Below are 23,770 nucleotides of genomic sequence, written 5' to 3'. Positions count from 1 at the left end.
GAGGATTGGCGGAAAGCGTGCATAGTGCCATTTTACAAAGGCAAAGGGGATAAGAGTGAGTGCTCAAATTACAGAGGTATAAGTTTGTTGAGTATTCCTGGTAAATTATATGGGAGGGTATTGATTGAGAGTGTGAAGGCATGTACAGAGCATCAGATTGGGGAAGAGCAGTGTGGTTTCAGAAGTGGTAGAGGATGTGTGGATCAGGTGTTTGCTTTGAAGAATGTATGTGAGAAATACTTAGAAAAGCAAATGGATTTGTATGTAGCATTTATGGATCTGGAGAAGGTATATGATAGAGTTGATAGAGATGCTCTGTGAAAGGTATTAAGAATATATGGTGTGGGAGGCAAGTTGTTAGAAGCAGTGAAAAGTTTTTATCGACGATGTATGGCATGTGTACGTGTAGGAAGAGAGGAAAGTGATTGGTTCTCAGTGAATGTAGGTTTGCGGCAGCGGTGTGTGATGTCTCCATGGTTTTTTAATTTGTTTATGGATGGGGTTGTTATGGAGGTAAATGCAAGAGTTTTGGAAAGAGGGGCAAGTAAGCAGTCTGTTGTGGATGAGAGAGCTTGGGAAGTGAGTCAGTTGTTGTTCGCTGATGATACAGCGCTGGTGGCTGATTCATGTGAGAAACTGCAGAAGCTGGTGACTGAGTTTGGTAAAGTGTGTGAAAGAAGAAAGTTAAGAGTAAATGTGAATAAGAGCAAGGTTATTAGGTACAGTAGGGTTGAGGGTCAAGTCAACTGGGAGGTGAGTTTGAATTGAGAAAAACTGGAGGAAGTAAAGTGTTTTAGATATCTGGGAGTGGATCTGGCAGCGGATGGAACCATGGAAACGGAAGTGGATCATAGGGTGGGGGAGGGGGCGAAAATTCTGGGAGCTTTGAAGAATGTGTGGAAGTCGAGAACATTATCTCGGAAAGCAAAAATGGGTACGTTTCAAGGAATAGTGGTTCCAACAATGTTGTATGGTTGCGAGGCGTGGGCTATGGATAGAGTTGTGCGCAGGAGGATGGATGTGCTGGAAATGAGATGTTTGAGGACAATGTGTGGTGTGAGGTGGTTTGATCGAGTGAGTAACGTAAGGGTAAGAGAGATGTGTGGAAATAAAAAGAGCGTGGTTGAGAGAGCAGAGGAGGGTGTTTTGAAGTGGTTTGGGCACATGGGGAGAATGAGTGAGGAAAGATTGACCAAGAGGATATATGTGTCGGAGGTGGAGGGAACGAGGAGAAGAGGGAGACCAAATTGGAGGTGGAAAGATGGAGTGAAAAAGATTTTGTGTGATCGGGGCCTGAACATGCAGGAGGGTGAAAGGAGGGCAAAGAATAGAGTGAATTGGAGCGATGTGGTATACCGGGGTTCACGTGATGTCAGTGGATTGAATCAAGGCATGTGAAGCGTCTGGCGTAAACCATGGAAAGCTGTGTAGGTATGTATATTTGCGTGTGTGGACGTATGTATATACATGTGTTTGGGGGGGGGGGGTTGGGCCATTTCTTTCGTCTGTTTCCTTGCGCTACCTCGCAAACGCGGGAGACAGCGACAAAGTATAATAAAAAAAAAAAATATATATATATATATATATATATATATATATATATATATATATATATATATATATATATATATATATATATATATATATATATATATATATATATTGAAGAATGTATGTGAGATATATTTAGAAAAGCAAATGGATTTGTATGTAGCATTTATGGATCTGGAGAAGGCATATGTTAGAGTTGATAGAGATGCTCTGTGGAAGGTATTAAGAATATATGTTGTGGGAGGCAAGTTGTTAGAAGCAGTGAAAAGTTTTTATCGAGGATGTAAGGCATGTGTACGTGTAGGAAGAGAGGAAAGTGATTGGTTCTCAGTGAATGTAGGTTTGCGGCAGGGGTGTGTGATGTCTCCATAGTTGTTTAATTTGTTTATGGATGGGGTTGTTAGGGAGGTGAATGCAAGGGTTTTGGAAAGAGGGGCAAGTATGAAGTCTGTTGGGGATGAGAGAGCTTGGGAAGTGAGTCAATTGTTGTTCGCTGATGATACAGCGCTGGTGGCTGATTCATATGAGAAACTGCAGAAGCTGGTGACTGAGTTCGGTAAAGTGTTTGAAAGAAGAAAGTTAAGAGTAAATGTGAAAAAGAGCAAGGTTATTAGGTACAGTAGGGTTGAGGGTCAAGTCAATTGGGAGGTGAGTTTGAATGGAGAAAAACTGGAGGAAGTGAAGTGTTTTAGATATCTGGAGTGGATCTGGCAGCGGATGGAACCATGGAAGCGGATGTGGATCATATAGTGTGGGAGGGGGCGAAAATTCTGGGAGCCTTGAAGAATGTGTGGAAGTCGAGAACATTATCTCGGAAAGCAAAAATGGGTATGTTTGAAGGAATAGTGGCTCCAACAATGTTGTATGGTTGCGAGGCGTGGGCTATGGATAGAGTTGTGCGCAGGAGGATGGATGTGCTGGAAATGAGATGTTTGAGGACAATGTGTGGTGTGAGGTGGTTTGATCGAGTAAGTAACGTAAGGGTAAGAGAGATGTGTGGAAATAAAAAGATCGTGGTTGAGAGAGCAGAAGAGTGTGTTTTGAAATGGTTTGGGCACATGGAGAGAATGAGTGAGGAAAGATTGACCAAGAGGATATATGTGTCGGAGGTGGAGGGAACAAGGAGAAGAGGGAGACCAAATTGTAGGTGGAAAGATGGATTGAAAAAGATTTTGTGTGATCGGGGCCTGAACATGCAGGAGGGTGAAAGGAGGGCAAGGAATAGAGTGAATTGGAGCGATGTGGTATACCGGGGTTGACGTGCTGTCAGTGGATGGAATCAAGGCATGTGAAGCGTCTGGCGTAAACCATGGAAAGCTGTGTAGGTATGTATATTTGCGTGTGTGGACGTATGTATATACATGTGTTTGGGGGTGGGTTGGGCCATTTCTTTCGTCTGTTTCCTTGCGCTACCTCGCAAACGCGGGAGACAGCGACAAAGCAAAAAAAAAAAAAAAAAATATATATATATATATATATATATATATATATATATATATATATATATATATATATTTATATATATATATATAAAGCACCCGACAGAGGTCAGAAGATTGTAGCCAGATGGTAAGGGTATCTGTTTCTTGCCCAAAGTTTGTGTTAACAGAAGTCATTTTTCAGAGTTCCTTCTTCGTGGGCATATGGACCAATTATACACCCTTAAAGGAAAGGGTAAGGTTGTAACAGGGTGTGTGTGTGTGCGCGCGCTTTTGCGCCTGTGCGCGTGTCCGTATGTTTGTGTGTGTGTGTGTGTGTGTGTGTGTGTGTGTGTGTGTGTGTGTGTGTGTGTGTGTGTGTGTGTGTGTGTGTGTGTGTGTGTGTGTGTGTGTGTGTTTCTGGATGAGTAGCAATGCCGTTTCTTCACCTGTTTGTGGGGCTCGTATGGATATTGTTTATCATAACGAATGACAGGTCTTATTCATTAACATTGTATAAGATATCTGGTGATGTATTTTGATTACTGTTCAAGATATTAGTCGATGTATCATGACTACTACATAAGATATCAGTTGATGTATCATTGTTACTGTTTTAGATATCTGTTGATGTATCATGACTAGTGTATGTTAGATGCATTGTGACTATTGTTTAAATTTCAGTTGATAGAACTACTGTATAAGGTATCGGTTAATATATCATGACTACTATATGAGAAATCAGTTGATGTATTATTGCTAATGTATAAGTTATCAGTTGATGTATTAATACTACGGTGTAAGGTATCGGTTGATTTATTACATCATTGCTGGTTATTTGTTTACATCTGCTCTGAGTGTTAATGTATAAATCGACATCCTGATATCAACAGGGTTATCTATTTTCTATTCAATTCCATGAAATATGTACGTCCCTCTACGAAAGTAATAAAAACACAGACTGAAGAATCATATATTTTTTCACACAGAAAACCCTTGTGAGGGAAAACCAATTTTTCCTATAATTTGCAAGATTAGGAAGATTTCTGTTGATGTATCATGACCAGTGTAAGAGAGATGTATCGTGACTATTGTTTAAGTTATCAGCTGATGTATCAGGACTACTGTATAATGCATCGGCTGATGTATTATGACTACTGTATGAGATATCAGATGATGTACTACTGCTACTGTATATGTTATCAGTTGATGTATCAATAGTACGGTATAAGGTATCGGTTGATGTATTACATCATTGCTGATTATTTTTCTACATCCGCTCTGAGTATTAATGTATGAGAAGAAGACCTCTTGATATCAACAGGGTTATCTAATTTCTATATCATTTTCAGGAAACATGTACTTCCCTCTACGAAAGTAATAAAAACACAGACTGAAGAATCATATTTTTTTTTTTCACACAGAAAACCCTTGTGAGAAAAAGCCAAATCTTTCTTATAATTTGCAAGATTAGGAAGGGTAGAAACATATGTGATCTATTGGACTGAAATTACAATGCAATCAAAAGCTTTCGTGCGTTGATACCATTGCTAACATATCTATGATACACAAACACAAGAGCAAAATCAGCATTTAATGATATTCAAAATGTTCTTCATACTTGTATGTTCTATCTAGAAAAAACTGCAGCGTTTTATGTTCATGAAAGCCTTCATTCTTCGATGACCGAAGGTGAAATCTTAGGAAATTCCTGTAAACAAATCTAATAGTCATACCAGATTGGAAAAGCGTCTGCACCTGTAAATGAAGGCATGTCTTGTCTTTTGATGGCATTGTTAAAAGACTTTCATTTCCACCTTTGGTTTTCATGTAGAACTCATCACTCTAGTTGAGTATCATCATTATCATTGACTATCTTCCATACAAAATCAAGAGTGTCTTTTGCAACGCATCAGACTTCACGATTTTATGGAGCCACAAGTTGAAGAGTTCCAGGACTGTAGTATCTCAAACGTGAGAGCCTCAAGAGCCAGTGTGAGAAGACTAAGAGAATATCCAGCCAGTAGCACCGTAAACATACCCTGAAGTGATGGACGTTAAGATTATTATAATGAATCAAACAACAAAGTTTTCTGGTCATGCATAACTGTGATAACAAAGTGCATACATTATTTATAGCGTATTGTGACTCTGGTAACGGTTACATATTACCAGCATCTTCTAGATTTCAAGCATCTGTGATATCATTATGTTAGTTATATTGAATAAGGTAACAGTGATTTCTTGGTCGTAAAGAGCTGAGCTATCAATGGAAGAATACTTCAGAAATTATTTTTACTAAGGGATCATAGAATATTTTACCCAGAGGTTATGAAGACTGAGTGAAGTGTTGACAGCAATCTTGGTTGGAGGATAAGCACAAGATGTAGAGTTGGGCATATAGGCCTCCGTCCAATGATCATAGAGTCCCGCCTGCGTTACAGATGTAATCCTGGAAGGATGAGGACATATTGATAAGTCTAACAAAGATGACAATTACCACGTATAATTTGTCATTTATCGTACTTAAGCGTCATTAAACCGACCACTAGTTCAGGCAATGTATAAATGAAACATCAAACAGTGGTTGAAAGATACAAAATCATACAATGGTTGAAAGATACAATATCAAACAGTGGCTTAAAGACACAAAGTCATACAGTGGTTTAAAGATTAAAAATCAGACAGCGGATTAAAGATAAAAGAACAGACAGTGGTTGAAAGCCTCAAGATCAGAGTGGTTTAAAGATAGTAGATCAGAAAGTGGTTTAAAGATAGAAGATCAGGCAGTGGTTGAAAAATAAAACAAACAGTGGTTAAAAGACACAAGATCAGACACTTGTTGAAATATAAAACGTCAGACAGTGGTTAAAAAATAAAAGGTGAGACTATGGTTGAAAAATACAAGATCAGATTGTGGTTGAAAGATAAAACACCAGACAGTGGTTGGAAGATAAAAGATCAGACGGCAGTTGAAAGATTAAAGATCAGACGGCAGCTGAAAGATAAAACGTCATATATTGTTTGAAAGACAAAATACCAAACAGTGGTTGAAAGATAGAAGATCAAATAGTGGATGAGAGAGATACAAGATCAGACAGAGGTTGAAAGATGAAAGATCAGACATTGGTTGAAAGATACAAAATCAGACAGTGTTTGAAAGATAAAAGAAAGCAAGATAGTTAAAAGATAAAAGATAACAATAGTTAAAAGATACAAGATCAGAAATTGGCTGAAAGATAAAAGATCAGACAGTGATTGAAAGACACAAGACCAAAGAGTATTTGAAAAAAAAAAATCACACAGTGGTAAAAAGATGAAAGAGCATAAAGTCGCAGTAAGATACAAGATCAGAGACTAGTTGAAAGACAAAGATCAGACAGTGGTTGAAAGCTAAAGGATCAGACAGTGGTAGAAACATAAAAGATCAGACAGTGGTTGAAAGATACAAGTTCAGACATTGGTTGAAAGATAAAGATCAGACAGTGGATGAAAGATAAAAGGTTGAAAGATAAAAGATTAGAGTGGATAAAAGATACAAGATCAGAAAGTGGTTGAAACATGAAACATGAGAGAGTGGCTGAAAGATACAATTTCAGACAACAGTTGAAAAATAAAAGATCAGACAGTGGTTGAAATATAAGAGATCACACAGTGGTTAAAAGACACAAGATCAGACAGTGGTTGAAAGATAAAAGATCAGACAGAGGTTGAAATATAAAAGATCACACAGTGGTTGAAAGATTAAAGATGAGAGATTGGTTGAAAGATAAAAGATAAGACACTTGTTGAAAGATAAAAAATAAGACACTTGTTGAAAGAGAAAAGATAAGACACTTGTTGAAAGATAAAAGATAAGACAGTGGATAGAAGATACAAGATTAGAGAGCGATTGAAAGATAAAAGTTCAGACAATGGTTGAAAGATACAAGATCAGAGAGAGGTTGGAAGATAAAAGATAAGACAGTGGTTCAATGATAAAAGGTCTGACAGTGGTTGAAAGATAAAAGATAACACAGTAATCAAAATATACAAGATAAGACAATGGTTGAAAGATAAAAGATAAGACAGTGGTTGAAAGACAAAAGAACAAAGAGTAGTTGAAAGATAAAGGAGCAGATAGTGGTTGAAAGATGAAAGATCACAGAGTTGTTGAGAGATACAAGACCAGAGAGTAGTTGAAAGATAAATGATCAGATAGTGGTAGAAAGATAAAAGATCCGAGAGTGGTTAAAAGATAAAAGATCTCACAGTGGTTAAAAGATACAAGTTCAGACATTGGTTGAAAGATAAAAGATCAGAAAGTGTTTGAAACATAAAAGATCAGACACTTGACAAATGATACAAGATCAGAGAGTGGTTGAAAGATAAGAGATCAGACAGCGGTTGAAAGATACAATTTCAGACAGTGGTTGAAAGAAAGATAATAAATACGACAATGGTTGAAATATGAAAGATCAGAAAGTGGTTAAAAGATACAAGGTCAGACAGTGATTGAAAGATGAAAGATCAGAGAGTGGTTGAAAGATAAAAGATCAGACAGTGGTTGAAAGATAAAAGATCAGAGATTGGCTGAGAGATAAAAGATCAGACAGTAGTTTAAAGACAAAGGATCAGAAAGGGGATGGAAAATACAAGATCAGACAATGGTTGAAACATAAATGATCAGACAGTGGATGAAAGATACAAAATCAGACAGTGGTTGAAAGCTGAAAGATCAGAGAGTTGTTAAAAGAAAATAGAACACAATGGTTGAAAGATAAAATGTCAGACGGTGGTTGAAAGATAAAAGATCAGACAGTAGTTGAAAGACAAAAGATCAGATATTGGTTGAAAGAGAAAAGGTAAGACAGTGGATAAGGGATACAAGATCAGAAAGTGGTAAAAGATAAAAGTTCAGACAGTCGTTGTAAGATAAAAAATCAGAAAGTAGTTAAGATATACAAGATCAGACAGTGGTTAAAAGATAAAAGATCAGACAGTGGTTGAAAGACAAAAGGTCAGTCAGTGATCAAAAGAATCAGACAGTGGATGAAAGTTTCAAGAAAAGACAGTAGTTGAAAAACATAAGATCAGGCAGTGGCTGAAAGATAAAAGGTCAGAGAGTGGTTGAAAGAAGAAATATCAGACAGTGGTTGAAAGCTAAAAGATAGGAGAGTGGTTGAAAGATACAATATCAGAAAGTTGGTTAAGAGATAAAAGATCAGAGAGTGGTTGAAAGATAAAAGCTCAGACAGTGGTTAAAAGATACAAGATCTGACAGTGCTTGAAACAAAGAAATCTGACAGTGATTGAAATAAGAGATCGGACAGTGGTTGAAAGCTAAAAGATCAGACATTGGTTGAAATATAAAAATTTAGACATTGGTTGAAAGATAAAAAATCGGACAGCGGTTAAAAGATAAAAGGTCAGAAAGTGGTTGAAAGATAAAATATCAGACAGTGGTTGAAAAATAAAAGAACAGACTGCGGTTGAATGATACAAGATCAGACAGTATATCAAATATAAAAGATCAAACAGTGGTTGAAGAATACAAGATCAAACAGATCAAATACAAGAGAAGACAGTTGTTGAAAGAAAAATGATCAGACAGCGGTTAAGAGGTACAAGATCAGACAGTGGTCAATAGATAAAAGACCAGACGGTGGTTGAAATATACAACATCACGCAGTTGATCTACGATAAAAGATGAGACAACAGTTGAAAGATGCAAGATCAAACAGTAGATGAGAGATACAATATCAGACAGTGGTTGAAAGATAGAATATCAGACAATGGTGAAAAAATACAAAATCAGACAGTGCTTGAAATATAAAAGATCAGAAAGTGGTTGAAAGCTACAAGATCAGACAGCAGGTGAAAGATGAAATATTAAACAGTGATTGAAAGCTACAAGATCAGACAGTGGTTGAAAGATAAAAGACCAGACAGTGGTTGAGCGTTACAAGATCAGACAGTAGTTGAAAGACACAAGATCAGAGAGTGGTTGTACATAAAAAATCATACATTAGTTGAAAGACACAAGATCAGATAGTGGTTGTCAAGTAAAAGATCAGACAGTGACTGAAAGATGCAAGGTGACAGAATGGTTTAAAGATTAAAGATCAGACAGTGGTTTAAGGACAAGAGACAAGATAGTGATTGAAATATACAAGATCAGACAGTGATTAAAAGATAAAAGATCAGACAGTGGTTAGAAAATAAAAGATCAGTCAGTGTTTGAAAGATACAAGATCAGACAGTGGTTGAAAGACAAAAGATCAGAGAGTGGTTAAGAGATCAAAGATCAAATAGTGGTTAAAAGATACAAGATCAAACAGTGGTTGAAATATAAGAGATCAGACAGTGGTTGAAAGATAAAAGGTCAGACAGTGATTAAAATATAAAAGATCAGACAATGGATGAAAGATTCAGGAAAAGACAGCAGTTGAAAGATAAAACATCAGATAGTGACTGAAAGATAATAGGTCAGACAGTGGTTGAAAGATACAAGATCAGACAGTAGCTGAAACATAAAAAATCAGACAGTAGTTGAAAGATAAAGATCAAACAGTACTTGAACGATTAGACTAGAAAGTAGTTGAAAAGCTAAGAGATCAGACAATGGGTGAATGATACAAGATCAGACAATGGGTGAATGATACAAGATCAGACAGCAATATATAGATAAAAGATCAGACAGTGGTTGAAAAATAAAAGAGCTGAGACTGGTTGTAAAATAAAAGATCAGACAGCAGTTAAGAGGTACAAAAACAGACAGTGGTTAAAAGAAGGCGGTTGAAAGATACAAGATCAGACAGTGAATGAATGGTGAAAGATTAGACAGGGGTTAAAAGATACAGGATCAGAAAGCGGTTGAAAGATACAAGATCAGACAGAGGTTGAAAGATAAAAGATCAGACAGGGGTAGAAGAGCAAAGAGTAGTTGAAAGATAAAAGGGCAGACAGTGGTTGAAAGATCAAAGATCACACAACTGTTGAAAGATCAAAGATCACACAGTTGTTGAAAGTTACAAGATCAGAGAGTAGTTGCAAGATAAAAGATCAGACTGAGGTAGAGAGATAAAAAAAAAAAAAAAAACAGACAGGGGTTAAAAGATAAAAGAACAGAAAGGGGATGGAAAATACCAGATCAGAGAGTGGTTAAAATATAAAAGATTAGACAGTGGTTGAGCGATAAAGATCAGACAGTGGTTGAAAGATAAAAGCTCAGAGAGTGGTTGAGAGGTAAAATATCAGATTATAGTTGAAAGATACAAGGTTAGACAGTACTTGAAAGATAAAAGGTCAAGGAATGGTTGAAAGCTACAACATCAGACAGTAGTTGAAAGATAAAACATCAGATATGGTTGAAAGCTGCAAGATCAGACAGTGGTTGAAACATAAAAGACCAGACAGTGGTTGAGCGGTTCAAGATCAGACAGTAATTAAAAGACACAAGATCAGACAGTGGTTGTAAGATGAAAGATTATACAGTGGGTGAAAGATAAAAGTTCAGAGAGTGGTTGAAAGATACAATATCAGAAAGTCGTTAAAAGATAAAATATCAGAGAGTGGTTGAAAGGTAATGATCAGACAGTGGTTAAAAGATACAAAATATAAGGATTAGAGAGTGGTTGAAATATAAAAGATCAGACAGTGGTTGAAAGATAAAAGATTAGAGAGTGGTTGAAAGATACAAGATCAGAAAGTAATTAAAAGATAAAAGATCAGAGAGATACAAGATCAGAGAGTGGTTAAAAGATAAAAAATCAGACAGTGCTTGAAAGATAAAAGATCGGACGGTAGTTGAAAGACAAAAGGTCAGAAAGTAGATGAACGATAAAATATCAGACGGTGATTTAAAGATAAAAGATCAGACAGTGGTTGATTGGTATAAGGTCAGACAGTACATCAAAGATAAGATAAAACACAGAGGTTAAGAGATAAAAGATCAAACATATCAAATAAAAGAGCAGACAGTGGTTGAAAGAAAAATGATTAGACAGCGGCTAAGAGGTTAAGGACCAGACAGTGGTTGAAAGATAAAAGACCAGACGTTGGTTGAAAGATACAAGATCAGCCAGAGGTTGACCGATAAAAAATCAGACAGTGGTTGAAATATGCAAGATCAAACGTTGGGTGAAATATACAAGAATAGACAGAGGTTGAAAAATTAAATATCTAACAATGAATAAAAGATAGATCATACAGTGCTTGAAAGATAAAAGATCACAGAGTAGTAGAAAGCTACAAGATCAGACAGCAGTTGAAAGATAAAATATCAGACAGTGGTTGAAAGCTACAAGATCAGACAGTGGTTGAAAGACAAGATCAGAGAGTGGTTGCAAGATAAAAGATCATACAGTAGTTGACAGGCACAAGATCAGATAGTGGTTGTTAGAGAAAAGATCAGACAGTGACTGGAAGATGCAAGGCGACATAGTGGTTTAAAGATCAGAGACCAGACAGTGGTTTAAGGATAAAAGATCAGACAGTGGTTGATAGATACAAGATCAGACAGTATCTAAAAGATAATAGATCAGACAGTGGCTCAAAGATAAAAGATCAGACAGTAGTTGAATGATACAATATCAGACAGTAAATCAAAGATAAAAGATCACACAGTGATTGAAAGATAAAAGATCAAGCAGAACAAATAAAAGAGCAGACAGTGTCTGAAAGAAAAATGACCAGACAGCGGTTAAGATGTACAGGATCAGACAGTGGTTAAATGATAAAAGACCAGACGGTGGTTGAAAGTTACAAGATCAGACAGTGGTTGAACGATAAAAGATCAGACAGTGGTTGAAATATGCAAGATCGGACAGTGTTTGAAAGATACAAGATCAGACATTGGTTGAAAGATGAAATATCTAACAATGGTTAAAAGATACAAGATCAAACAGTGCTTGAAAGATAAAAGATCCGAGAGTGGTAGAAAGCTAAGAGATCAGACAGTAGTTGATAGATAAAAGACCAAAAAGTGGTTGAGCGGTACAAGATAAAACAGTGGTTGAAAGACACAAGATCACACAGTGGTTGTAAGACAAACGATCATACAGTGGTTGCAAGACACAACATCAGATAGTGGTCGTAAGATAAAAGATCAGACAATGACTGAAAGATGCAAGATGACATAATAGTTTAAAGATAAAACCACACAGTGGTTGAAGGATAAATAATCAGTCAGTGGTTTAAAGATACAAAATTACAAAGTAGTTGAACGATAAAAGATCAGAGAGTGGTTAAAAGATAAAAAATCAGACAGTGCTTGAAAGATAAAAGATCGGACGGTAGTTGAAAGACAAAAGGTCAGAAAGTAGATGAACGATAAAATATCAGACGGTGATTTAAAGATAAAAGATCAGACAGTGGTTGATTGGTATAAGGTCTGACAGTACATCAAAGATAAGATATAACACAGAGGTTAAGAGATAAAAGATCAAACATATCAAATAAAAGAGCAGACAGTGGTTGAAAGAAAAATGATTAGACAGCGGCTAAGAGGTAAAGGACCAGACAGTGGTTGAAAGATACAAGATCAGCCAGTGGTTGACCGATAAAAAATCAGACAGTGGTTGAAATATGCAAGATCAAACGTTGGGTGAAATATACAAGAATAGACAGAGGTTGAAAGATTAAATATCTAACAATGGATAAAAGATAGATCATACAGTGCTTGAAAGATAAAAGATCACAGAGTGGTAGAAAGCTACAAGATCAGTCAGCAGTTGAAAGATAAAATATCAGACAGTGGTTGAAAGCTACAAGATCAGACAGTGGTTGAAAGACAAGATCAGAGAGTGGTTGCAAGATAAAAGATCATACAGTAGTTGACAGACACAAGATCAGATAGTGGTTGTTAGAGAAAAGATCGGACAGTGACTGGAAGATGCAAGGCGACATAGTGGTTTAAAGATCAGAGACCAGACAGTGGTTTAAGGATAAAAGATCAGACAGTGGTTGATAGATACAAGATCAGACAGTGGTTGATAGATACAAGATCAGACAGTATCTAAAAGATAATAGATCAGACAGTGGCTCAAAGATAAAAGATCACAGACAGTAGTTGAATGATACACTATCAGACAGTAAATCAAAGATAAAAGATCACACAGTGATTGAAAGATAAAAGATCAAGCAGAACAAATAAAAGAGCAGACAGTGTCTGAAAGAAAAATGACCAGACAGCGGTTAAGATGTACAGGATCAGACAGTGGTTAAATGATAAAAGACCAGACGGTGGTTGAAAGATACAAGATCAGACAGTGGTTGAACGATGAAAGATCAGACAGTGGTTGAAATATGCAAGATCGGACAGTGTTTGAAAGATACAAGATCAGACATTGGTTGAAAGATGAAATATCTAACAATGGTTAAAAGATACAAGATCAAACAGTGCTTGAAAGATAAAAGATCCGAGAGTGGTAGAAAGCTAAGAGATCAGACAGTAGTTGATAGATAAAAGACCAAAAAATGGTTGAGCGGTACAAGATAAAACAGTGGTTGAAAGACACAAGATCACACAGCGGTTGTAAGATAAACGATCATACAGTGGTTGCAAGACACAACATCAGATAGTGGTCGTAAGATAAAAGATCAGACAGTGACTGAAAGATGCAAGATGACATAATAGTTTAAAGATAAAACCACACAGTGGTTGAAGGATAAATAATCAGACAGTGGTTTAAAGATACAAAATTACAAAGTAGTTGAACGATAAAAGATCAGAGAGTGGTTAAGAGATAAAAGATCAAAATTACAAAGTAGTTGAACGATAAAAGATCAGAGAGTGGTTAAGAGATAAAAGATCAGACAGTGGTTGGAAGATAAAAGATCCGCGAGTGGTTGAAAGATACAAGATCAGACAGTGGTTGAACGATAAAAGATCAGACAGTGGTTGAAATATGCAAGATCGGACAGTGTTTGAAAGATACAAGATCAGACATTAGTTGAAAGATGAAATATCTAACAATGCTTAAAGAATACAAGATCAGACAGTGCTTGAAAGATAAAAGATCCGAGAGTGGTAGAAAGCTAGGAGATCAGACAGTAGTTCATAGGTAAAAGACCAAAAAGTTGTTGAGTGGTACAAGATAAAACTGTGGTTGAAAGACACAAGATCACACAGTGGTTGTAAGATAGACTATCATACAGTGGTTGCAAGACACAACATCAGATAGTGGCCGTAAGATAAAAGATCAGACAGTGACTGAAAGATGCAAGATGACATAATAATTTAAAGATAAAACATCACACAGTGGTTGAGGGATAAATAATCAGACATTGGTTGAAAGATACAAAATTACAAAGTGGTTGAAAGATGAAAGATCAGAGAGTGGTTAAAAGATGAAAGATCAGACAGTGGTTGAAATATAAAATGATCAGACAGTGGTTGAAAAACAAAAGATCAGACAGTATTTGAAAGATGAAAAAATCAGAGAGTAGTTAAAAGATAAAAGATCAGATTGGACTTGAAAGATAAAAGATCAGACAGTGATTGAATGATAAAAGATCAGACAGTAGTTGAAAGCTGCAAGAACAGACAGTGGTTGAAAAATAAAAGAGCAGACAGTGGTTGAAAGAGAAAAGATCAGACAACGGTTAAGAGGTACAAGATGGGACAGTGGTTGAAAAGACAAAAGATTAGACAGTCTTGAAAACAAAAGAAGAGAAAGTGGTTTAAAGACACAAGACCAGACATAGGTTGAAAGACAACATTAGACCGAGGTTGAAAAATATGATAACAGACAGTGGTTGAAAGATAAAGGATCAAACATTGGTTGAAAGATAAAAGATCAGAGAATGGATAAAATATACAAGATCAGAGAGTTGTTGAAAGATGAAAGATCAGAGAGTGGGTGAATGATACAAGATAAGACAGTTGTTGAAAGGTATAAGATCAGGCAATCGTTGAAAGATTAAAGATCAGACCGTGGTTGAAATATAAGAGATCACAGTGGTTGAATGATAAAAGATCAGTGATGAAAGATTCAAGAAAAGACAGTAGTCGCAAGATAAAAATCAGACGGTGGTTGAAAGGTAAAAGGTCAGACAGTGGTTGAAAGAAGAAACATCAGACAGTGGTAGAAAAATAAAGGATCAGAGAGGGGTTGAAAGATACAAGATCAGAAATTGGATAAAAGATAAAAGACCAGAGTGTGGTTGAAAGATAAAAGATCAGACAGTGGTTAAGATATAGAATATCAGACAGTGGTTGAAATATAAAAAATCAGACAGTGGCTGAGATATAAGAGATAAGACAGTAGCTGAAAGGTAAAAGATCAGACAATGGTTGAAAGATAAAAGTTAAGACAGTGGTTGAGAGATAAAAGATCGGATAGTAGTTGAAAGATAAAAGATCAAACTGTAGTTGAAAGATAAAAGATCAAACAGTAGTTGAACGATGAAATAAGAAAGTGGCTGAAGGATAAAAGATTATACAATCGCTAAAAAGACCAGAAAAAGACCAGACAGTGGTTGAAAGATACAAGATCAGAAAGTGGTTGAAACATACAAGATCAGACAGTAGTTGAAAGATATGATAAAATATCAGACATTGGTTGAAGGATAAAAGATCAGACAGTGGTTGAAAGGTACAAAATGACACATTGGTTGAAAGGTAAAAGATCAGAAAGTGGTTAAAAGATAAAAGATCAGACCGCGGTTGAAATATAAAAGATCATACTGTGGTTGAAAGATAAAAGATCAGACAGTAGTTGAGAGATAAAACATCAGATATTGGTTGAAAGGAAAAAGATAAGACAGTGGATAGGGGATACATGATCAGAAAGTGGTAATCACTCAGCGGTTGTGAGATAAACGATCATACAGTGGTTTCAAAACACATCACATAGTGGTTGTAAGATAAAAGATCAGACAGTGACTGAAAGATACAAGAATCCTTAATGGATTAAAGATAAAAGATCAGACAGTCGTTGTAAGATAAAAGATCAGACAGTCGTTGTAAGATAAAAGATCAGAAAGTGGTTGAAATTTTACAAGATCAGAAAGCGGTTGAAAGTTTACAAGATCAGATAGTGGTTGAAAGATATAAGATCAGACAGTGGTTGAACGGTAAAAGATCAGACAGTGGTTTAAAGACGGCAGTTGAAAGATACATTATTAGTCAGTGATTCATATATAAAGGACCAGAAAGTGGTTGAAAGATAGAAGATCAGAGAGTAGTTGAAAGATAAGATATCAGAAAATGATTAAAGACACAAGATCAGACGGTGGTAGAAAGATAAAAGATACGACATTGGTTGAAAGCTACAAGATCAGACAACGGTTTAGAGATAAAAGACCAGAAAGTGGTTGAGTGGTACAAGATAAGACACTGGTTGAAAGACACAAGATCACACAGCGCTTGCAAGATAAACGATCATACAGTGGATGAAAGACACATCAGATAGTGGTTGTAAGATAAAAGATCAGACAGTGACTGAAAGATACAGGATTACATAATGGATTAACGATAAAATATCAGACAGTGGTTGAAGGACAAATGATCAAACAATTGTTGATAGATACAAAATGACAGAGTGGTAGAAAGATAAAAGATCAGAGAAAGGTTAAAAGATAAAAGAGCAGACAGTGGTTGAAATATAAAGAATCAGACTGTGGTTGAAAGATAAAAGATTAGAGAGTGTTGAAAGATAAAAGGTCAGACAATGGTTGAAAGAAGGAACATCAGACAGTGTTTGAAATGTAAAAGATCAGAGAGTGGTTGAAAGATGCAAGATCAGAAAGTGGGTCAAAGATAAAAGACCAGAGAGTGATTGAAAGATAAAAGATCAGAGAGCGGTTAAAACATACTAAATCAGAGGTGGTTGAAATATAAGAAATTAGACAGTGGTTGAAATATAACAGATGACACAGTGGTTGAAAGGTAAAAGATCAGACAGTGATTGAAAGATAAAAGTTAAGACAGTGGTTTAAAGATAAAACATCGGATAGTCGTTGAAAGAAAAAAGGACAGACAGTGGTTGAGTGATACAAGATCAGACAGTACATCAAAGATAAAAGATTACACAGATCAAACAGATCAAATAAAAGAGCAGAGAGTAGTTGAAAGTAAAATGATCAGAAAGCGGTTGAGATGTACAAGATCAGACAGTGGTTGAAAGATAAAAGATCAGACAGTAGTTAAAAGATACAAGATTAGAGAGTGGTTGAAATATAAAAGATCAGACAGCGGTTGAAAATGATCAGAAAGCGGTTGAGATGTACAAGATCAGACAGTAGCTGAAAGATTGAAAATCTGATAGTAGTTGAAAGATAAAAGATCAGACAGCAGTTTAACGATAAGATTAGAAAATGGCTGAAAGATAAAAGACCATACAGTAGTATAATGATACAAGATCAGACATTAATATAAAGAGAAAAAATCACGCAGTTGTTGATAGATACAAGATCAGACAGTGGTTGATATATAAAAGAGCAGAGAGTGCTTGACAGAAAAAAAAATCAGACAGCATTTAAGAGATACAAATTCAGACAATGGTTGAAAGGCAGCAGTTGAAATATACAAGATGAGACATTGGTTGAACGGTAAAAGCTCAGACAGTGGTTTAAAGATGGCAGTTGAAAGATACAAGATCAGACAGTATTTGTACGGTAAAAGATCAGACAGTGGTTCATATATACAAGATCAGAAAGTCATTGAAAGATACAAGATCAGAGAATAGTTGAAAGATAAAATATCAGAAAATAATTAAAAGACACAAGATCAGTCAGTGCTTGAAAGATAAAAGACCAGTGATTGGTTGAAAGTTACAACGTCAGTCAGTAGTTGAAAGATAAAATATCAGACCGTGGTTGAAAGCTACAAGATCAGAAAGTAGTTGATAGATAAAAGACCAGACAGTGGTTGAGCGATACAACATCAGACAGTAGTTGAAAGACTAGATCAGAGAGTGCTTGTAAGACAAAACCTCATACAGTGGTTGAAAGACACAAGATAAGATGGTGGTTGTCAGATAAAAGATCAGACAGTGCCTGAAAGATGCAAGGTGACACAGTGGTTTAATGATTGAAGATCACAGAGTGGTTTAAGGATGAAAGATCAGACAGTGGTTGAAAGATACAAGATCAGACAGTGATCAAAAAAATAAAAGATCAGACAGTTGTTCAAAGATAAAAGATCAGACAGTGATTGAAAGATACAAGATCAGACAGTAGTTAAAAGACACAAGAGCAGAGAGTCGTTGAAAGATAAAAGATGAGACAGTGGTTGAAAGATACAAGATTAGATAGTGGTTTAAAGATAAAATATCAAAGAATGGTTAAAAGACACAAGATAAGACAGTGCTTGAAAGATATGAGATCAGAGAATGGCTGAAAGCTAAAAAATAAGTCAGTCGTTGAAAGGCAAAATATCAGACAGTGGTTGAAAGCTTCAAGATCAGACAGTGGTTAAAACACCAGACAGTGGCTAGCGGTACAAGATCAGACATTAGTTGAAAGACTAGATCAAAGAGTGGTTGTGAGATAAAAGATCATACAGTGGTTGAAAGACACAAGATGAGATAGTGGTTGTCATATAAAATATCAGACAGTGACTGAAAGATGAAAGGTGACACAGTGGTCTAAATAGTAAAGATCACAGATTGTTTTAAGGATAATAGATCAGACAGTGTTTGAAATATAGAAGATCAAACAGTGAATAAAGAATATAAGATCAGACAGTTGTTCAAAGATAAAAGATCAGACCGTGTTTGAAAGGTACAAAATCACACAGTGGTTGAAAGACACAAGATCAGACGGTGGTTGAAACATAAAATATCAGACAGTGGTTGAAAGATACAAGATAGACAGTAGCTGAAAGATAAAAAATCAGATAAGATTAGAAAGTGGCTGAAAGTTAAAAGATCAGACAATGGTTGAATGATACAAGATCAGACAGTAATATAAAGATGATAGAACATGCAGTGGTTGATAGATACAGGATCAGACAGTGGTTGAAAAATAAAACAGCAGAAACTGGTTGAAAAAAAAAATCAGACAGCAGTTAAGAGGTTCAAAATCAGACAGTGGTTTAAAGACGGAAGTTGAAAGATACAAGACCAGAAAGTGGTTGAACGGTAAAAGATCAGGCAGTGGTTGAAAGATACAAGATCAGAAAGAGGTTGAAAGATACAAGATCAGAGAGTAGTTGAAAGGTAAAATATCAGAAAATGGTTAAAAGGTACAAGATCAGACAGTGGTTGAAAGATAAAATATCAGACAGTGGTTGAAAGATACAAGATCAGATAGTGGTTTAAAGATAAAAGACCAGAAAGTGGCTGAGTCGTACGATATAAAACAGTGGTTGAAAGACACAAGATCACACAGCGGTTGTAAGATAAACGATCATACAGTGGTTGGAAGACACATCAGCTATTGGCTGTAAGATAAAAGATTAGACAGTGACTAAAAGATGCAAGATGACATAATGGTTTATAAATAAAAGATCATACAGTGGTTGAAGGGTAAAAGATCAGACAGTGGTTGAAAGATAAAAGATAAGAGAGTGGTTAAAATATATAAAATCAGAGAGTGGTTGAAATATGAAATGATCAGACAGTGGTTGAAAAATGAAAGATCAGACAGCAGTTGAAAGAAGAAAAAATCAAAGAGTACTTGAAAGATAAAATATCAGACGGAACTTAAAAGATAAAAGAAAGACAGTGGTTGAATGAAACAAGATCAGTCAGTACTTCAAAGATAAAAAAAAACACGCAGTGGTTGAAAGATACAAGATCAGACAGTGGTTGAAAAATAAAACAGCTGACAGTGGTTGAGAGAAAAAAGATCAGACAGTGGTTAAGAAGTACAAGATGAGACAGTGGTTCAGAGATAAAAGATCAGACAGTTGTTGAAAGATAAAAAAGAAACAATGGTTGAAAGATACAAGATCAGACAGTGGTTGAAAGACAATATCATACAGAGGTTGAAAGATACAATATCTGATAGTGGTGGAAAGATACAAGTTCAGACAGTGGTTGAAAGATACAAGATCAGACAGTGGTTGAAAGATAAAAGATCAGACAGTCGTTGAAAGACAAGAGATCAGAATGTGGATAAAAGATACAAGATCAGAGAAGGATTGAAAGATGAAAGATCAGAGAGAGGTTGAAAGATGCAATTTCAGACAGTAGTTGAAAGATAAAAGATCAGACAGCGGTTGAAATATAAAAGATCAGACAGGGGTTAAAAGATTCAAGATAAGACAGTGGTTGAAAGATAAGAGAGCAGACAGTGGGTGAAATATAAAAAATCACACAGTGGTTGAAAGATAGAACATCAAAGAGTGATTGAGAGATAAAAGGTCACACAGTGATTGAAAGATACAAGATCAGACAGTGGTTGAAAGATAAAAGGTCAAACAGCTGTTTACAGATGAAACATCACACAGCGCTTGAAAAATAAAAGATCAGACAGTGGTTGAAAGATGCAAGACCAGACGGTGGCTCAAAGATAAAATGTCTGACAGTGATTGAAAGATAAAAGAAAACAGAGTAGTTAAAAGATACAAGCTCAGACAGTAGTTCAAAGATAAAATATCAAGCAGTGGTTGAAAGATAAAATATCAAGCAGTGGTTGAAAGATAAAAGAGTAGACAGACATTGAAACATGAAAGATCACACAGTTGTTGAAAGATACAAGATGTGAGAGTAGTTGAAAGATAAAAGATCAGACAATGGTGGAAAGATAAAAGATCAGACGGTGGTTAAAAGATTGAAAGATCAGACATTGGTTAAAAGATACAAGTTCAGACATTGGTTGAAAGATAAAACATCATACAGTGGTGAAAGATAAAAGATCAGGCAGTGTATAAAAGATACAAGATCAGAGAGTGGTTGAATGATGATAAATCAGAAAGTGGTTGAAAGATACATTTTGAGACATTGGTTGAAAGATTAGAGATCAGAAAGTGGTTGAAATATAAAAGATCAGACAGTGGTTAAAAGATAAAAGATCAAACTCTGGTTAGATAAAAGATCAGAAAGTGGATGGGAAATACAAGAGAGTGGTTGAAAGATAAAAGATCAGACAGTGGTTGAAAGATACAAGATCAGACAGAGGTTTAAAATAAAAGATCTGAGAGTGGTTAAGAGATAAAAGATCAGACATTGGTTGAACGATAAAAGATCAGACAGTGGTTGAAAGATAAAAGATTTGACAGTAGCTGAAAGAGAAAAGATCAGACATTGGTTGAAAGAAAAATGATCGGACAGTGGATAAGGGATACTAGTTCAGAAAGTGGTTAAAAGATAAATGATCAGACAGTCGTTGTAAGATTAAAGGTCAGAAATTAGTTGAAACATACAAGATCAGACAGTGGTTGAAAGAGAAAAGATAAGAGATTGGTTAAAAGATAAAAGATCACAAAGTTGTTGAAAGATGAAACATCAGAAAGTGGATAGAAAGTACAATATCGGAGAGTGGTTGAAAGATAAAAGATCAGACACCGAATAAAAGATTAGTCAGTGGTTGAAAGACAAGAGATCAGAGAGTGGTTAAAAGATAAAAGATCAGACAGTGGTTGAAAGATAAAAGATCAGACAGTGGTTGAAAGATAAAATATCGGACAGTAGTTAAAAGACAAAAGATTGGACATTGGCTAAAATAAAAAAGATCAGACATTGGATAGGTGATACAGAATCAGAGAGTGGTTAAAAGATAAAAGATCAGACAGTCGTTGTAAGATAAAAGATCAGAAAGTGGATGAAATATAAAAGATCAGACGGTGGTTAAAAGATAAAATATGAGATAGTTGTTCAAAGATACACGATCAGATAGTGGTTGAAAGATAAAAGATTAGACAGTGGTTGAAAGATAAAAGGTCAGAGAGTGATTAAAAGATAAAAGAACAGACAGTGAATGAAAGATTCAAGAAAAGACAGCAGTTGAAAGATAAAAGATCACACAACGGTTGAAAGATAAAAGGACAGACAGTGAATGAAAGAAGAAACATCACACAGAGGTTGAAAGATACAAGATAATATATTTGTTAAAAGATAAAAAAAATATTAGTGGTTAAAAGTTCCGTTTCAGTGGTTAAAAAAATATTAGTGGTTCAAAGTTCCGTTACAGTGGTTAAAAAGTACAAAATCAGAGAGTGGTTGAAATATGAAAAATCAGACAGTAGTTGAAATATTAGACACCAGACAGTGGTTGAAAGGTAAAAGATCAGATAGTGGTAGAAAGATAAAAGTTAATACAGTTATTGAAAGATAAAAGATCGAACAGTAGTTGAAAGATAAAAAGTCAGAAAGTGGTTGAAAGATAAAATCTCAGACAGTGGCTCAAAGGTAAAAGAACAGACACTGGTTGAATGATACTAGATTAAACAGAACATCACATATTAAAGATCACACAGACGTTGAAAGATACAAGAGCAAACACATCAAATAAAAGAGCAGACAGTGGTTGAAAGAAAAATGATCGGATTGCGGTTAAGAGAGATACAAGTGTTGATAGAGATGCTCTGTGGAAGGTATTAAGAATATATGGTGTGGGAGGCAAGCTGTTAGAGGCAGTGAAAAGTTTTTGTCGAGGATGTAAGGCATGTGTACGTGTAGGAAGAGAGGAAAGTGATTGGTTCTCAGTGAATGTAGGTTTGCGGCAGGGGTGTGTGATGTCTCCATGGTTGTTTAATTTGTTTATGGATGGGGTTGTTAGGGAGATGAATGCAAGAGTTTTGGAAAGAGGGGCAAGTATGCAGTCTATTGTGGATAAGAGAGCTTGGGAAGTGAGTCATTTGTTGTTCGCTGATGATACAGCGCTGGTGGCTGATTCATGTAAGAAACTGCAGAAGCTGGTGACTGAGTTCGGTAAAGTGTGTGAAAGAAGAAAGTTAAGAGTAAATGTGAATAAGAGCAAGGTAATTAGGTACAGTAGGGTTGAGGGTCGAGTGAATTGGGAGGTAAGTTTGAATGGAGAAAAGCTGGAGGAAGTAAAGTGTTTTAGATATCTGGGATTGGATCTGGTAGCGGATGGAACCACGGAAGCGGAAATGAATCATAGGGTCGGGGAGGGGGCGAAAATTCTGGGAGCCTTGAAGAGTGTGTGGAAGTCACGAACATTATCTCGGAAAGCAAAAATGGGTATGTTTGAAGAAATAGTGGTTCCAACAATGTTGTATGGTTGCGAGGCGTGGGCTATGGATAGAGTTGTGCGCAGGAGAGTGGATGTGCTGGAAATGAGATGTTTGAGGACAATATGTGGTGTGAGGTGGTTTGATCGAGTAAGTAATGTAAGGGTGAAAGAGATGTGTGGAAATAAAAAGAGTGTGGTTGAGAGAGCAGAAGAGGGTGTTTTGAAATGGTTTGGTCACATGGAGAGAATGAGTGGGGAAAGATTGACCAAGAGGATATATGTGTCGGAGGTGGAGGGAACGAGGAGGAGTGGGAGACCAAATTGGAGGTGGAAAGATGGAGTGAAAAAGATTTTGTGTGATCGGGGCCTGAACATGCAGGAGGGTGAAAGGCGTGCAAGGAATAGAGTGAATTGGAACGATGTGGTATACCGGGGTCGACGTGCTGTCAATGGATTGAACCAGGGCATGTGAAGCGTCTGGGGTAAACCATGCAAAGTGTGTGGGGCCTGGATGTGGAAAGGGAGCTGTGGTTTCGGTGCATTATTACATGACAGCTAGAGACTGAGTGTGAACGAATGGGGCCTTTGGTGTTTTTCCTAGCGCTACCTCGCACACATGAGGGGGGAGGGGGTTGTTATTCCATGTGTGGCGGGGTGGCGATGGGAACAAATAAAGGCAGACAGTATGAATTATGCACATGTGTATATATGTATATGTCTGTGTGTGTATATAT

At 36.2% G+C, this 23,770-nt stretch overlaps 1 protein-coding gene across 1 annotated transcript in view; it reads right to left on the bottom strand.

Annotated features, from left to right (window-relative positions):
• Positions 1–4,405: 4,405 nt before the first annotated feature.
• Positions 4,406–23,770, bottom strand: part of LOC139763360 (uncharacterized) — a 40,144-nt gene continuing 20,779 nt past the window's right edge. Inside the window, exons 3-4 of the mRNA XM_071689382.1 lie at positions 5,292–5,421; positions 4,406–5,011 (exon numbers count right to left, since the gene is read on the bottom strand). Coding sequence (XP_071545483.1) covers positions 4,889–5,011; positions 5,292–5,421 — 253 coding nt within the window. The 3' untranslated portion in view covers positions 4,406–4,888. The remainder of the gene's footprint in view (positions 5,012–5,291; positions 5,422–23,770) is intronic.

The sequence above is a fragment of the Panulirus ornatus genome, chromosome 46 (genome assembly GCF_036320965.1).
Source record: "Panulirus ornatus isolate Po-2019 chromosome 46, ASM3632096v1, whole genome shotgun sequence".
Classification (NCBI taxonomy): domain Eukaryota; kingdom Metazoa; phylum Arthropoda; class Malacostraca; order Decapoda; family Palinuridae; genus Panulirus; species Panulirus ornatus.
The sequence above is the reverse complement of the archived record's forward strand: the minus strand, read 5'-3'. Positions and strand labels throughout refer to the sequence as shown.